Source organism: Archocentrus centrarchus, chromosome 16 (assembly GCF_007364275.1).
Source record: "Archocentrus centrarchus isolate MPI-CPG fArcCen1 chromosome 16, fArcCen1, whole genome shotgun sequence".
NCBI lineage: Eukaryota > Metazoa > Chordata > Actinopteri > Cichliformes > Cichlidae > Archocentrus > Archocentrus centrarchus.
The window spans coordinates 31278953-31296300 of record NC_044361.1 but is presented as its reverse complement, the minus strand read 5'-3'; the positions used below and the strand labels follow the sequence as shown (position 1 = coordinate 31296300).

The following is a 17348-nucleotide window of genomic DNA, read 5'->3' as shown; positions in this document are numbered from 1 at the left end:
ATGAATGGTTCCTCGGCTCAACGTCTTTAAAGCATGTTGGGATCAAAATCAAAATGAACATACATTTTCAAGGGCCGTACAATTCTGGAATTTGGGACAGATATCAACATTTTTTTCATGCTGTTGTCCTTCTCTGTACTTGGGCTGCTGTAATGCAAAAATTTCCCTGTCGTGGGATCATTAAAGTCTTATCTTAATTGTCCACTGGCAATATGATATAGTTTTTATCAGTATATCCCTAAAAAAAATTTAAAAAGAAAAAGTAATTGTTTTTACAGTGTATATGTTGTCTTTGAATCAAATTTTGTCTTTAAATGATTTTGCTTTCAGTATACCCGAGGTTTCTTAGATATGAATGAAGCATGAATGTACTGTCAAGTCACTAATGTATGTGGATAGATAATATGAAGTCACCCAATAGTTTGTAAAGTCCAGTTCATGAAGTCTAAGGTTGAGCATATTGGTGACTGACCTCAGTATTATAATGGAAACCTGTAAGGTGTGGCTGAAGAAAGATCATAAGGTGCACGAATAAGGCTGAACAGAAGAGTGAAAGGAGAACAGATGCAGTCACAGATGAGCACTGTTGTTTCTTCTTGATCATGTTCACTAATAATCAGCAACTTGTTCAGTGATTTTCCAGCAGTACAGAGACCATCTGCTGCAGATTGTGTGGTTTCATGGCTGCAGGAGTGTCTGGAACCTTCAGCCCATGCTTTAAAACCAACATCACTGACTCTTGGTCTCAGTAACCAGCTGCTTTGCCTTTTTTCCTTTCATCAGAACATGCAGAGATGCAGCCGCCATCATCCTTCTCCACAGCGTTAACTACATTGTAGGGTTTTGCTATTTTATGCCCCTTAGCCTCAAGAGCATCCACTACATCCTGAAGAGCAAAGAGGAGAAGAGACGTAGATGGAACAAAAGCAGCAGAATTTATTGTGTCATATAAATATAGTGAATATGTTACCTTTTCACCCCTGAGTTCAAACTTTGCTTCATATTGAGAGTCAACATAAACAACTGGCGTATCAATTGCCTCTTTAAGGCTCTTTCCAAACCAAAGGTGGTTCATGATGACCTTGGAGAGAAATAGAAAAAAACAAAGCAATTTACAAGATGGGAAAGTGATGATTACAGGGTGGATTGGGGTGAAGACACTCATGAACAGAGAGGGGCATCAGTCTGCATCAGTTTATCTTAATGGCACTTTGTATGATTGCCATAGATACGCACCGAGGCCATTGCAGTTGTGATCCAACTCCCCCCAGACCCCCCAATCACCAGTGTCTTCAACTGAGACTTCAGCACAGCTGGAGCCATATTGGAGGGAGGCCGCTCGCCTGAGAAATGCAACAAATTGAGTGATAGGGCAAAAGTACAATCCTGACTCAGAGAAGAACAAGCAGAAAATGATTGGGTCTCATTAACAAGCAGTGTGTACACAGAAATCTGTGTCTAAATCATGTGTACAAACATTTCTCACACAAATGAGTGATTCAGCATCCCGAATTTGTTTTGTAGTGCCTCTGATCATGTATGTTAACAAATGATTTTGGCCTGAGTCTCAGAAATTTTACGGGGCTGGGTCGTGGGGGCAGCAGCCTAAGCAGAGAAGCCCAGACCGCCCTCTCCCCAGCCACCTCCTCCAGCTCATCTGTGGGACACCGAGGCGTTCCCAGGCAAGCCAAGAAATATAATCTCTTCAGCATGTCCTGGGTCTGCCCCGGGACCTCCTCCCAGTAGGACATGCCCGGAACACCTTACCAAAGAGGCTCTCAGGAGGCATCCTAATCAGATGTGCAAACCACCTCAACCGACTCCTTTCAATGCAGAGGAGCAGCAGCTCTACTCTGAGCCCCTCCCAAATGACTGCACTCCTCACCCTATCTCTAAGGGAGAGGCCAGCCACCCTTCGAAGGAAGCTCATTTCTGCTGCTTGTATCTGCTATCTTGTTCCTTCAGACTCTACCCAAAGCTCGTGACCAAAGATGAGGGTAGGGACCAGTAAATCAACAGTTTTAGTTTCACACTCACCTCCCTTTTCAACATGACAGAGTGATACAGCACAAGGTTATAATAGTTTTTGGTTTTTACATTACAGTTTAGTTTTATTTAATTTTTCCTTTTTTTCCCCCTTTATTTTTATATACATTATATTTTTATATTTCATTTTATTTATACCTACAGCATCCGCATCACTGCAGACGCAGCCCCAATCGGTCTGTTAATCTCCCACTTCCTTCTCCACTTGTGATCAGGACCTCAAGATACTCCTCCACCTGGGGTAGCAACTTGCCGCTTAGCCGGAGTGGGCACTCCACCCTTTTCTGACTGAGGACCATGGCCTCAGTCAGAGGTGCTTTTTTTGGCAGCCGCATCCCACTTGGTTACAAAGCGTTCCACTGCGAGCTGGAGGCCACCCCCTGAAGGCCAACATGACTGTATCATTCACAAAAAGCAGAGATAAGATTCTGAGGCCACCAAGGCAGAAGCCATCCGCCACTTGGATAAGTGTAAAAATTCTGTCCATAAAAATTATGAATAGGGTTAGGTCACAAAGGGCAGCCCTGGCAAAGTTCAACACCCACAGGAAATGAGTCCGACTTATTGCCGGCAGTACGGACCAAGATTTCAATGCAGTTGTACAAGAACTGAATGGTCCACAACAAGGGGTCAGACACCCCATACTCCCACAGGACCTCCAACAGGATACCCAGAGGGACACATTGTTCCTCTTGAATCTGAGGTTCAATTAAATGAGAAATGCATCCTGCTGATGTCTTACCAGGAGAGATGCTATCAGCTCCTGATGAACAGGAAGCAGCACGTGAGGCTGGGGAAGAATGTCTCGGACTCCCGGACCATCAGCACCGGCACTCCTCAGGGCTGTGTCCTCTCTCCTCTGCTCTTCTCCCTGTATACCAACTGCTGCACCTCTGACCACCAGTCTGTCAAGCTTATTAAGTTTGCAGACGACATGACGCTCATCGGACTCATCTCAGACGGGGACGAGTCGGCCTACAGGATGGAGGTCAAACGTCTGGCGTCCTGGTGCAGCCACAATAACCTGGTACTGAACGCCCAGAAGACAGTGGAGATTATAGTGGACTTTAGGAAGCACACAGCCCCTCTACCCTCCATCATCCTGACTGACACCCCCATCACCACAGTGGACTCTTCTCGCTTCCTGGGAACTACCATCACCCAGGACCTCAAGTGGGAGCCCACCATCACCTCTGTCATCAAAAAGGCCCAGCAGAGGATGTACTTCCTGCGGCAGTTGAAGAAATTCAACTTGCCAGCAAGGACCATGGTGCAGTTCTATACTGCCATCATTGAGTCCATCCTACCTCCTCCATCACTGTGTGGTACGCTGGAGCCACCACTAGGGACAAACAGAGACTACAGCGCGTTGTGCACTCTGCTGAGAAGGTGATTGGCTGTAACCTCCCATCTCTCCAGGACCTGTACACCTCCAGGACACTGGGGCGTGCAGGTCGGATCACAGCCGACCACTCTCACCCTGGGCACAGACTTTTTGACCCTCTCCCCTCAGGCAGGAGGCTACGGTCCATACGGACCAGAACCTCCCGCCATAAGAACAGTTTCTTCCCCTCTGCTGTTGGACTCATGAACAATTACCCTAAGACTGTTACCACCACCCTCCACAAACACTGATGACCCTATGTCTATGCACCTGTCTGACTGCACTGATGTACATATTAGTGGAATATAGTCTACATTCTTTTATCTTTAATTAGTCTCTGCACTGTATATTTTGTAATTTTGTAATATTGTGCTATAGTTATAGCTCTAATATCTCTGTATATTTGCAATTTGTATACTTGTATATTGTCTTATAGTTTTTATACTTATTTGTTTTTTTTCTGTAAGCACGAAGTACCGCAGCAATTTCCTAATGCTGTGAACCTGTTCACCCATATGGCAATAAAAACCTTCTGATTCTGATTCTGATTCCACAGAAGTCATACAGCTGGTTGTTGAGGATAATTCCAGTGCTTGGAGACAAGACCATCGAGCCAAATCTGTAAAGAAAAAACAAGAAAGAGCAGTAAATGAACTAGATCTAGACCCTGTGACACAGACAACACAAATTCACTCCTTGAAATAGAGACATCATACAAAGCAGTTTGTACAAATAACTTTCTCCATAGCCTCTTAAAAGTTTTTAATCCATTAGGTTCAAACCAAGAATCATTTTTGATAGCTGGTTCCTAACAGTGAAACAGAACCATCCAAATACTGACATGTAGTTGATGCTGCTGGTGACAGATACAGCAGATCCATCTTCAGTCAGCACAGACACATGTGTGGTACCGCTGCTGTCCACATGCAAGGTGGGGTTGTAATGCCGGGGATCATGAATCTCATCATTGATCGAGCGCCGTTTGTCATCAGCAAAGCTTTCCTCTGTGAATTTCTTTGTCACCTGTGAGAAGTACTGCATATTGCAGGAAATACAGGAAAATCAAGACAAAAACTCAATTAGAACCAAACCTTAGAGAGAGTTTGGTTTGACAGAAACATATTTACTAAAGGAATTTAGTGCAACTGAAAGTGTCCAATATGACAACATTAATATTGTGGATAAACTGATATAACACAACAGTAAACCTCCTCCCAAAGTTAGAGCTACACAAGTCAAACCATGACATTAAATTTTAAGGTATAAACACAGGAACCTTCCCTACTTTACGTAATGCATACATAATAGCTGGACAATCATATCAGCACAAGGATGGCAGTTCGATTCACTACTACTAGTTTCTCCGCAGAATCTGATTTTTCAACCATTCTGATAGATAGGCTAAAGCTATAAAGTAAAAAAGATAATATTCCTTTTTTGGAAACCAGGACCATCGCTTTGAAATATTTTATATTATGTATGTTTAGTTCTTTGTGCTGTAGTATTTCTACATTTACTCTAATCAAGGATCTAATCAAGACCTCTTCCACCACTGTTTAAGCCATAACTAAATGTAATTGCTTAAAAATAGTCATACTGCATCTAATAAAAGCAGGTGCAAACTTATGCATGAATTTACTCTGGAGTATTTTCTCATACTTACTTCATCTGAGGTGAACTTTGGATCTCGGATATGTTTCTTTAATCCACGGGCAATGTTTAAAGTTTCAACATAACGGTGATAAAATAATATTTTTTCATCAGTCGTAATGGGTGCTGAATTCATTTTATATCCTAAAAATAAAAACAACTGTTATTTCTTAGATTTAAAGATCCATTCTCAGTGTATGACACTTTTAATGATTGCTTAGGATCATTTCCATGAAACAGACACTATGCTAAATACAACAACCAATAAATGCATTCATTTGAACAGCTCAGTTCAAAACAAAATGATCCAACAAGCCTCATTTTGTGATTTCAAAGTGTAGGTGAGCAGCAGCTCTGCAGTCAGTGTCTAGCAGGAACCTTTCATGATGTTGAGGATGAGGCTAAGGATGGCTCCTCCTGCAGGGGGTGGGGGGAAGTACATCTGGTACTCTCCCAAAGGAACAGTCCACGCATCAGTCACTGTAACTTTATATGATGCCAAGTCCTGCAGTGTGAGTGTTCCTCCTGAGCAAAAACATTGAAACAAATGGTCCTGCTGAGCAAAACTGAACACACCACATCCCATAATCAAGATTTTAATGGATCCAGGCAGCTCACAGTGTATCCTGTGAGGGATTATGGCAGAGCTTTGCAGAGCCAATTGATTTGTTCATTTGTAATTAGATCATTGTGTCTGGCAGACATAGAAAATGATCAGAAAAGAGAGCAGGATGAAACCTGTCTGATGATACCTGCTTGCTGTATGTCATGGATTAAATCCTCTGCTATGCTTCCGTTGTAAAACACATCTGGCCCCTGCTTTGCAATCATCTCCAAAGTATCAGCCAGTTTCTCAAATTTCAAAATATCACCGATTTTAAGCAGGTTCCCGTTCTCATCTGAATATAACTTCCTAAAAGACAAACACAGTGAGAGAAAGCTGAAACATTCATTGTTTGCTCCTCATGTTTTTGAACTCACATTTTGGGTGTATTTCATACCGTAGTGACGTATTAGCAATGCGTGGGATCTGTAGACCTTGGACATAAGGAATAGGGAACCCTTCTCTGGCCAGTCTATTTGTTTTTTAGTCTACTTTTATCCTGACTTTTGATTGTGTATTTTATTTTAATTTTATTGTTGCTCTTTTATTTTTATGTTACTGATGCTCTTATTTATTTTTATATTTTATTGATGCTCTTTTTTCTGGGTGTTGACTTTTACGTTTGTCTTTTGTTGTTTTTATTCTTCCATGTTCAGCACTTTGGTCAGTGCTTACTGTTTTAAAGTGCTATATAAATAAATTGGCTTGGCTTGGCTTGGCAGTCGGATGGTCGGCTCAAAGAGGGTGGCCCACGGTAACTTCCCATAACGTCTGTGTGCCTCTGCATAACCTTGAATTTCCCCAGGAACCCCGATCCATTTGTTGCCTGGTGAGATAATTAATGGACAGTCAGTGCTGGAAAGTAACACATAGATTTACTCATGTTAGAGTATACTGTAAGGTCTTGACCTTTAATGGCCCAAGATGGCATTTATTACAATTTGGTGCTAAATAATTAAAATTGAACAGAATTTATTTCTACTCTACTACATTTCAGAGGGTACTACTGGACTTTTTAAATGCTGTGTCCAGTTATAAATAGATGTGGTTGGGATAAATATTTTTGATACTTTACCACCATATCATACCTGCCTTTGCTCTTTATATTTATTTATTGGACTATTTTACATGTTTACATTTATCCTGGCTTAATTATGTTTTCATGATATTGTTTACATATTTTCCTCATACTTCAGCCTGCATGTACACTATTCAACAAGATTAATTGCTTTGCTGTTTCATCGTGTGCGGTCTCGTCTTGTTGTAATTGTGCAGCCTTCAGTATTTAATCACAGCTGCTTCAAAAAGAATTATCAGCATTTCCCAGAAAGGTCTTACAGGATGTGCTGTGCTTGTCATGACAAACCAAGCAAACAACTCTTTAAACTTTGGGTCCACAGCTGGTAAATTCATTCTTTATGTGGGGTTTCTTAAGCCTGTGACTAGTAAGCTAAGGCATGACAAGAAATGGAGAACGAAAAACAAGAAAGATGAGCTACAAAAGAATGGGGGGGGGGGGGGGGGGGGGGGGGGGCTTTTGCAGATCTATAAGAAATGGTATTACAAGAGAAAAGCAGCCTACCTTCAGTCACCTGAAAGGTGGTGTTACATGACTTAAGCAGGTCAGGGTTCACCTTTAGGGGGGCAGTTTCTACCGCGGTCAAGTGAGCCGTCAATTGTGAGCCGCGGTCAAGTGAGCCGCAGATCAGCCGCCGCGTAAATTTTCTTGCGCTTCTACCCTAAGCTTTATGGTAATGCTCGTCCTTCGTTGCCGATTTCTGTACAGCGGAACAAAAATAACCTGTAGTTACTTTTGATTTATATATGTGTTCTTGTTCTGTAAAACACTATGACATATAAAAATAACATTTATTAAATGATGGATTTTAAGAAAAAGTTGTGGTGTGTGTGTGTGTGTGTGTGTGTGTGTGTGTGTGTGTGTGTGTGTGTGTGTGTGTGTGTGTGTGTGTGTGTGTGTGTGTGTGTGTTGTTTTGGCGAAATTAGGAGAAGTACAGCCCCAGAAGTGGTATATTTTTCCTCAATAAAGATGTGTTCCTTTAGTCGTGTGAAAGTTGATTCGCTGTCATTACAGATTTATTCAAGTCTTTATCATGGCCTGCACAGCTGATTTTGCAGACATCTGCGACAGGCTCCAGCCTGACAACCCTCCACCCGCGAGCTTAACAGAAAAAGCGCAATAGGATGGATGGATGGTTGGATGGATGGATGTGGCTAATATTCATGCAGAAAATCACAAGAAATAAACCCAGGGTCAAGTTATAGGACTGTACAATTGTAATTATAAATTGACAATTCTGAGCCTATTTAATGAACTCAGTCCAGTGTGGTTATATTTTTTATAAGGCCATAAAATCTTATCATTGATAGCTGACATAAAAATTTTCTGTATATTCAGCTTCTGCCTTATCCACTCTACCTGGCTGTAAAATTTCATCTAAGGCAAGTTAAGGACTCCACTTAAATTACAGAACAAATCTGCACAAAATTCACCAAGGTTTGTTCAATTTGGAAAATATCAAAATAAAAAAATTCATAAAAAATCAGCATAGGAAGCTGACGTGGAAACTACAACAGATTATCAGTCTGCCTGACCCCCTCTGCATGTGGACCCAGTTTCATCACAAATAACTGCAGGAATCCACAGAAATCAGGTGATAAATCCACTCATATTCACCCAGGTCCATTTAATATGGAAAATATCAAAATAAAAAAATTCATAACAAAATCAGCAATGGAAGTTGACGTGGAAATCTCAACAGATTATCACTCTGGCTGACCCCTCTGCATGTGGACCCAGTTTCATCACAATTAACTGCAGGAATCCACAGAAATCAGGTCCACTCATATTCATCCAGGTCCATTTAATATGGAAAATATCAGAAAATATTCATAAAAAATCAGTATAGGAAGCTGACGCAGAAATCTCAACAGATTATCACTCTGCCTGACCCCTTCTGCACGTGGACCTGGTTTCATCACAAATAACTGCAGGAATCCACACAAATCAGGTGATAAATCCACTCATATTCACCCCGGTCCATGTAATATGGAAAATATCAAAATTTAAAAAATCATAAAAAATCAGCATAGGAAGTTGACGTGGAAATCTCAACAGATTATCAGTCTGCCTGACCCCAACACATTCTGATTCTGATTCTAACACTAACCAAAAATACTGGAGTTGAATCTTTTATGTGTTTTGTTCCTTGTTTATTAAAAGTCTATGACCTGATGACTGCTGAGAGGATTGCAGCTATATACTTTCTGAGGGGTCTGTGGATACCTTTCTAGGTGCGTTCCCCCCCCCCTCCTAAAAGTCATCTGCACTCGCACTCACACACACACACACACACAGACACACACACACACACACACACACATACAGCCTCTTAAGGCTTACTGTGTTCATGTGTGAGGATTTGTATAGACTTTTCTTAAATAGAAATTGACATAGATGCTTCATTTCAATTGCTGTCCTGGCCTTCAATGTCAAGTGACTGCTTTTGTGTGTGTGTGTGTGTGAGCGCGAGTGCAGATGACTTTTTTTTTGGGGGGGGGGGGGGGGGGGGGGGGGGCAGGGGCAGGGACGCACCTAGAAAGGTATCCACAGACCCCTCAGAAAGTATATAGCTGCAATCCTCTCAGCAGTCATCAGGTCATAGACTTTTAATAAACAAGGAACAAAATATATAAAAGATTCAACTCCATTATTTTTGGTTAGTGTTAGAATCAGAATCAGAATGTGTTGGGGTCAGGCAGACTGATAATCTGTTGAGATTTCCACGTCAGCTTCCTATGCTGATTTTTTATGATTTTTTAAATTTTGATATTTTCCATATTACATGGACCGGGGTGAATATGAGTGGATTTATCACCTGATTTCTGTGGATTCCTGCAGTTATTTGTGATGAAACCAGGTCCACGTGCAGAAGGGGTCAGGCAGAGTGATAATCTGTTGAGATTTCTGCGTCAGCTTCCTATGCTGATTTTTTATGAATATTTTCTGATATTATCCATATTAAATGGACCTGGATGAATATGAGTGGATTTGTCACCTGATTTGTGTGGATTCCTGCAGTTATTTGTGATGAAACTGGGTCCACATGCAGAGGGGGTCAGGCAGACTGATAATCTGTTGTAGTTTCCACGTCAGCTTCCTATGCTGATTTTTTATGATTTTTTAAATTTTGATATTTTCCATATTTAACAAACCTTGGTGAATTTTGTGCAGATTTGTTCTGTAATTTAAGTGGAGTCCTTAACTAGCCTTAGATGAAATTTCACACCCAGGTAGCGTGGATAAGGCAGAAGCTGAATATACAAAAAATGTCAGCTATCAATGATAAGCTTTGATGGACTTATAAAAAATACAACCACACTGGACTGAGTTCATTAAATACGCTCAGAATTGTCAATTTATTATTACAATTGTACAGTCCTATAACTTGAGCCTGGGATTGTTTCTCGTGATTTTCTGCATGAATATTAGCCACATCCATCCATCCTTCCATCCTATTGCGCTTATTGGGTTAAGCGTCGCGGGTGGAGGGTTGTCAGGCTGGAGCCTGTCGCAGATTTCTGCAAATTCAGCTGTGCAGGCCATGATAAAGACTTGAATAAATCTGTAATGAAATCAAGTTTCACACGACTAAAGGAACACATCTTTGCCGAGGGAAAAAAAAAAAAGGACTTCTGGAGCTGTACTTCTCTTAATTTCGCCAAAACACACACACACACAACTTTGTCTTAAAATCCATCATTTAATAAATGTGATTGTTATATGTCATAGTGTTTTACAGAACGCGAACACATATATAAATCAAAAGCAACTACAGGTTATTTTTGTTCCGCTGTACAGAAATTGGCAACGAAAGACGAGCATTACCATAAAGCTTAGGGTAGAAGCGCAAGAAAATTTAAGCGGCGGCTGATCTGCGGCTCACTTGACCGCAGTCCAAGACCTGTGCACCCGTTTTCCGTATTGCCGATTGATCAGTGATCAGCGGATAAAACATCAGTCAGCACTTTTTACAGTGACACAGGTGCGATGAACTGCCTGAGGAAATCTGTCAGTTCATAGAAAGTGAAGGAAACGGCACCAAAAAAAAAAAAAAAAAAATCGCACAAACCAAACCAAGCCACAATAGTGTGATTACCACCAGATTGTGGTTATAGTGATCGTTCTGGTGGCTACAGATGAAGTAAGGAAACAATAACAGCTGACATTCTCTGCACAGTGAGTAAAACCACACAGACAATGGAGGCGTGGAAAAAACTTGTCAGCGATGATCCACTCCTGTTAAATCATGCCTGAAATTTTCATTTGATCTTCGTTTTTCTTCTTACTTCTCCTCATTCATGCTGGTTGTCATTACGATTTCTGTAGCCGCGAAATCAAGTGCGCGCATGACCTTAGGGACATCAAACGTGCACATTGTGAACTTTCCCTCCTGTGGTAGATTGTAAATTGCAGTGAAATAATAAAGGCGCAAGCAGCGATAAAAGCAGCGATCTAGCCGGTGCGGAGTCCACGGGGCGGGTTCCTGTTTGCTAAATGCAGTGAAGAGGTGAAATCCTCAGCCCGACTAAAGGGCGTCTCAGACCAGCGCTAGCTGAACACTGTGCGCACACACACACACACACACACACCATCCGCATCCTCTCAACATTTACTGTGTTCATGTGTGCAGATCACTTATTCATGGACTTATAAAATACAAGACTTCTATGACATAACTTACGACTGTCTTGGGGACAGGAGGAGGGGAGGTGAAGGAGCGCAGGGGCGCCTAATCAGCGCCGCGCCTCTGTTATTGATCATGTCATATGCACAGCTGTTAATCATATATCGTGTTGTCATGAAGTGACTTTTCACAGAGCCAGTGGCGACTTGGTTTTTTGTTTGTCTTGTTTTTTTTGTTTGTTTTTTTTTGCAACTGTCATTAATAGTAGGCCTATGGATTGCAAACAAAAAAGTGGCGCTTCAAAGCGAAGAGCCAAAAAAAAACAGAGAGGCAAAACAGGCTGACTTCTTAAAAAATGTGCCTTCGATTTCTGGCTTTTTTGATAAGCCAAAGGATTCCAATGTTGATACCAATGTTGATAATGTCATCAGTGGTCCGAGTTGCAGCAGTGTAGAGAGCACCACTGATTTGATCATGCCGGAGCCCACACAGATCCAATCCGGTGTAGACCTGGCCTCTCAGGCTCAGGCTTCAGGGCCACACACAGAGCTCAGTTTCCACCCAGAAGCTGGGGACACCATCTCCAGTCATGGATCTTCTGCTTCATGCTCAAATACCACAGCCATTCCAGACTCGTGTACTCTTACAACAGCAGACTCACTGTCAGACCAGGAGGAGTCTCAGCTGAGACCAGTATCCCATTAGCAGCTAGGACCTCAAACTCCTGGTGTGAAACCGTTAATGACCCTGCTTTGTGGCCAAATGCCATTACTGAACAGGCTAAGTCGATTCTGGTTAGTAGAGGAGCAGTTGCTTTTCAAAATCGGAGTGAAAAGTACCCTGCCTCAATTAGAGATATGACCATGGGGGGTGGCACTAGGAGTTTCACAAATTCCTTAGTCAAATGCTGTCTACCTAATGGTCAGTCTGTGGAAAGGCAGTGGCTCCTTTACTCACCTTCCTCTGGTTGCATTTATTGTTTTGCTTGCAAACTGTTCTCAAGTAAGTGCAATGCATTTGTCAATGGGTTTTCTGATTGGAAACATTCTGAGCGTATCGGTGAGCATGAGAGGAATGAGGAGCATAGGGCTTGCATGTTAGCATTACACAGTCGTTCCAAAGACACAGGAAGAATTGATTCTGATCTTATGAAACAAATTGATGCAGAAAGGCAATACTGGCGGGACGTTTTGAGAAGAGTTGTTGCTGTAATTCAGTTTTTGGGAGAGAGGGGCCTTGCGTTCAGGGGAGATGATGAGCAGTTTGGATCACCTCACAATGGTAATTTCTTAGGCATTATCGAACTGTTGGCCAAATTTGACCCTTTTCTAGCTGACCATCTCCAAAGGTTTGGAGGCAAGGGCAAAGGCTCTGTGTCCTATCTCTCATCCACAATCTGTGGGGAATTTATCCACTTAATGGGAGAAAGAACAAAGGAAGCGATTATCAGTGAGATAAAAGAGGCCAAATACTTTTCTGTTATCGTTGACTCCACTCCCGATCTTGCACATGTGGACCAACTCACTTTTATTTTCAGATTTGTTGAAGCTGGGGGAGACGTTGTTGAGCGGTTTCTGGGTTTCGAGCCTATTGAGAATCATAGCGGGAGCAATTTGGCTGAGTGTGTTGTTGCAATGGTGGAGAACCTGGGCCTAGACATAAGTAACTGTCGTGGCCAGTCTTATGACAATGCAAGTAATATGTCAGGAAAGTACAATGGAGTTCAAGCTCATCTGAAACGCATAAACCCATTGATTTGTTATGTCCCCTGTGCTGCGCATTCATTGAATTTAGTTGGTGTCAATGCTGGGCGTTTCTTTGACTTCCTGCAATCTTTGTACACATTTTGTGCCTCTTCAACACACAGGTGGGGAAAGGTTTTCAGAAATACAAATGTGAAACTCACACTGAAGTCCTTGTCAGGCACTCGCTGGAGTGCAAGAGCTGAATCAACAAATGCTCTGTGGAAATATTATGCACAACTGAGAGATTCACTGAACAATATTTCCAAAGATCCACAGGAGAAACGTGACACTAGAAGTGAGGCCTCTGCACTTTGTGGCAAGCTGGACACCCTAGAGATAGCTGTCATGGCATACTTTTGGGATACAATACTGCAGCGGTTCCAAGCCACAAGCCTGCAGTTACAGAAGCCTAACATCAACATAAATACGGCAACACAGCTTCTCAGTTCTCTTTGTGATTTTGTGGCAGCACAGAGAGACAATTTTGCCCATTTTGAAAGATCAGCCTTAAGTGTTACTGATTCAGTCTCCCAAGACTACAGACATGATCTCCAGCGCACAAAGAAGCGCAAACATATGGCTGATGAAAGTGCAGAGCCAGATGTTAAATTAGGTGGAAAAGAAAAGTTTCGAATTGAAACGTTCAATGTTCTAATTGACAAGCTTGTGTCCTGTCTTGACCATTGGTTAACTGCATACACACACTTGACCAATCTTTTTCATGTTCTTTTCATGCCTGATAATATATCAATCAGTGAGCTCACTTCAAGGGCCGAAGCACTTGCTGCAGCATATCCCACTGATCTAACCATGAGCCTGGCAGATGAACTTGTTCAATTCAAATCATTCATTCCAAAAGAACAAAGATGCCCAAATACAATGCTAAAGACCGTGGTAAATTTGGATTTGCAGTCCACTTTTCCAAGTCTTTACATCGCACTTCGACTGTTCTTGACTCTGCCAATTACGAACTGTGAAGGGGAACGGTCATTCTCCAGAATGGCTCGAATAAAAAATGAGCTCAGGATGAAAATGACCCAAAATCGTCTGAACTCCCTCTCACTTCTTGCAATTGAATCACAGTTTGTGCAACAGCTGAACTTTGATGAGTTGGTAGATGATTTTGCACGAAGGAAGAGCAGAAAGAGACTTTTGTAGGGGAGTGTGTGTCGGGGGGGGGGTTGGGTTGGTATGGGCTTGGAGCGGGAGGGGGGGAGGTGGGGCCCTTGCAATCTCCTTGCCCTGGGGCCCAGACCCACCTTAATCCGGGCCTGCATCCAACCATACTGTGGGTCCCACATTCTCCCCTCCAACACGAATGTTGTCCCGACATTACAGATTTCCCAGTGTACGCATGTCTTTGACAGAACGGTTACAGCGGCAGGTTATTTGGGAGTCAGTCTCTGAAGATTTTCTTTCTGTACAGCAACAGTCTTTGACATAACATACACTCCCGCTTTATGCCGCATTCCAGCAGCAGACATTACTGGCCAGGCAATGTCTGTTTGCCCTTCGTGGGTGTTCTGTGTCAGACTGAAGGTTACAACCTACTCTCTGTCCCGTAAACTAATACACAGATACACATCTGCTACTGTATGCCTTCCGTACATCCCAGTGTCTTTGTGTAAATATTCTGAGTTCTGCACTGTAAAAAAACCAAAAAAACAGTTGAATTTACAGTAAAATACTGGCAGCTGTGGTTGCCAGTACTTAACTGTAAACTGTCCTACGGTAAATACTTAAAACAGTCACGGTAAGCTACCGACAACCACAGCTGCCAGTATTTTACTGTATACAGGTTCATGGTAAAGTACCCGCAACCACAGCTGCCAGTATTTTACTGTATACAGGTTCACGGTAAAGTACCCGCAACCACAGCTGCCAGTATTTTACCGTAATAGGTTCACGGTAAAATAACGGCAACCACAGCTGCCAGTATCTTACTGTAAACAGGTTCACAACAAAATACCGTAAACCAGGTTCACAGAAAAATACCGTAAAGTAGGTTCATAGAAAAATACCGTAAACCGGGTTCATAGAAAAGTACCGTAAACCCGGTTCACGGTAAAATACCGTAAACTGGGTTTGTGGTAAAATACTGGCTGCTATGGTTGCCTGTATTTTACTGTATAAAATACGGTGACAATTTAAAACTGTTTATGGTAAACAATTCCAAATAAAAAATTATATACTTTAAACCTAATTACAGTCATTCATGTACTGAATACACAGAATACAACTGTGTGATACATAACAGTATTTTATTGTAAAAATCAACATTACATTCAAACAGTAGCAGCTGTTGTTGCCAGAACTTCACCCAGAATAAAATATGGAACAACGTGGCTAAGTTTTTACAACCAACTGCCCATGATTAATTACAGAGAAAATAACATATAAAGCCCATTTCAAACAAAGACATTGTTGAAATATAAATCACTTTTTGCATTTAGACATTCTTTGGGAAAAATATGTAATTGTAGTGTCACCATTTCTGCTTGAGGACCCCCATTAGTCATCAGGTGTTTGCCATGGACTGGCAGGATCCTCTCTGCAGCCGGAATAACAAAATGAAACAAAGCAGTAATAATAATAATGATAATATTATAGTTCTTACACAAATGAATTGAACAAATTTTCAGTTAGATGACATACTCATGGTATATGTTTGCCTTTACCTAATGTACATTTATTTGCCTGAGGAACTTTGTCTTAAACTGGAAAATGAACTGATTAAAAATATACAAGTATATATTGTTTGGTTTCAGCCAAGAACTGTTCATTCTGGGTATGTCTCTAAATAACAGATTTTCCATAACAGACGCAAGTACTCTGTCTCAGCAGTGGTCAGCCACTGATGGAGACTACACAAATGATAAAGGGAGACTTTAAGGTCATCTCAGGAAGCAGCTGTTGAAATTCTCAGTTTTACACATTTTGTTTTGTATAATGATGTAACCAAGATAGATAAGCTGTGACTATATGAAACTGTGAAAAGAGTGTGTGAGTTCTTCATGTCATGTTCAGTAACACACTGGCATGCATGCGGTTCTGACCCAGATTTATCTGTAAAACTGTGTGACAAATGGTTAATTAAATTTAATAATTGGACTCCTTATTCCATTGTGTTGTCTGATTCCTGTTCGATAAACGAACACACAGAAACCTAAAAGGCTTAAGAAGCAGCAACACATATTTTTAAAATTTCTTCAAATGGTGACGCCCGACATGATTGAACTGGAATGTTTTTGATTTTCAGATGTTTTTATTTGTATTTTATGTGTTTCTTGGGAATAAGGAGTGAATTTGGCCACCTATAATCACCGCTTCCAGACTCTATCAGGTGCCATTTACACGAAGCTGTTTTCACTGGAAACGGTGTCGTTTTGATGCGTTTCAGCCTTTCGTTTACACGATGGCGTTTCAGAAACGATCCGCGTTTACACGAGGACATGTGAAACGATGAAAACGATGTAGTTCCCATGCCAGGCCACAAGTTGGCGTTGGTTTTCTCTTTGCAAAGTTTGTTTACGCAAGACGCGCATGCGTGGAGTGACACAGTAGGTAGTGCGGCAAATTGTTCATTACTTACAAAACAGCCAATGTGAGAGGTTTTGTGTGGACCGATGATGAGGTTGGATCGCTGCTGCACACAACGCTGAATTACAAAACGGTAAAAACACAGGAAAAGCATAAGAAGCACTCGTGAATCCGCGAGTACTGTTTATCAGTTTGCGCGTGCGCGAAAAACTGGCCATCGCAACCATAGTGCGCATGTGCGAGTCGAGCGTTTTCAAATCACCCCGGTTTCAAGTGTTTACACGAAAACGCAAGCCGGTGCGTTTCTGAAACGCTCCACTCTGGACCCCGTTTCTGAAACACATCGTTTTCACTCTGTTGTCGTGTAAACAGAAGGGCAAAACGCATCAAAACGACACCGTTGTCGTGTAAACGCAAGGCCGAAACGCATCAAAACGACACCGTTTCAAAATGAAAACGGTCTCGTGTAAACGGCACCTCAGTGACCAGGAAATCTCCATCTAAAGATTGGCAGAGACCTTTTCTAAATATCTGCATATTGAATTGTGTCAAATTATAATGGTCACTGGTGGTATGATGGAAGGAAGGTGTAATTCAAGCCATTTCACACAAGTGTAAAAGTTTAAGAAAAAAAAAAGTTTAAAAGAGTTTAAGAAAAAAGAGTTGATAATAT

The 17348-nt window shown here is 41.7% G+C and overlaps 1 protein-coding gene across 1 annotated transcript; it reads right to left on the bottom strand.

Annotated features, from left to right (window-relative positions):
* Positions 1–745: 745 nt before the first annotated feature.
* Positions 746–12991, bottom strand: LOC115794213 (glutathione hydrolase 5 proenzyme-like). Its single transcript, XM_030749590.1, has 13 exons — positions 12916–12991; positions 7267–7335; positions 6405–6510; positions 6082–6156; positions 5833–5993; positions 5459–5605; positions 5094–5224; positions 4272–4453; positions 3979–4049; positions 2789–2809; positions 1237–1343; positions 971–1081; positions 746–886 (listed from the first exon to the last, which is right to left on the bottom strand). The coding sequence occupies exons 1-13, from the start codon at positions 12989–12991 to the stop codon at positions 746–748; spliced, it is 1398 nt and encodes a 465-aa protein (XP_030605450.1).
* Between the last annotated feature and the right edge of the window lie 4357 nt (positions 12992–17348).

Coding starts and splice junctions, on each gene's coding strand:
- LOC115794213 (XM_030749590.1), bottom strand. CDS start 12,991: ATGATTCTCAATAGGCTCGAAACCCAGAAACCGCTCAACAACGTCTCC. Junction 4,050..4,271: donor ACCAGCAGCATCAACTACAT/GTCAGTATTTGG, acceptor TTTTCTTTACAG/ATTTGGCTCGATGGTCTTGT. Junction 887..970: donor TTGAACTCAGGGGTGAAAAG/GTAACATATTCA, acceptor TTTGCTCTTCAG/GATGTAGTGGATGCTCTTGA.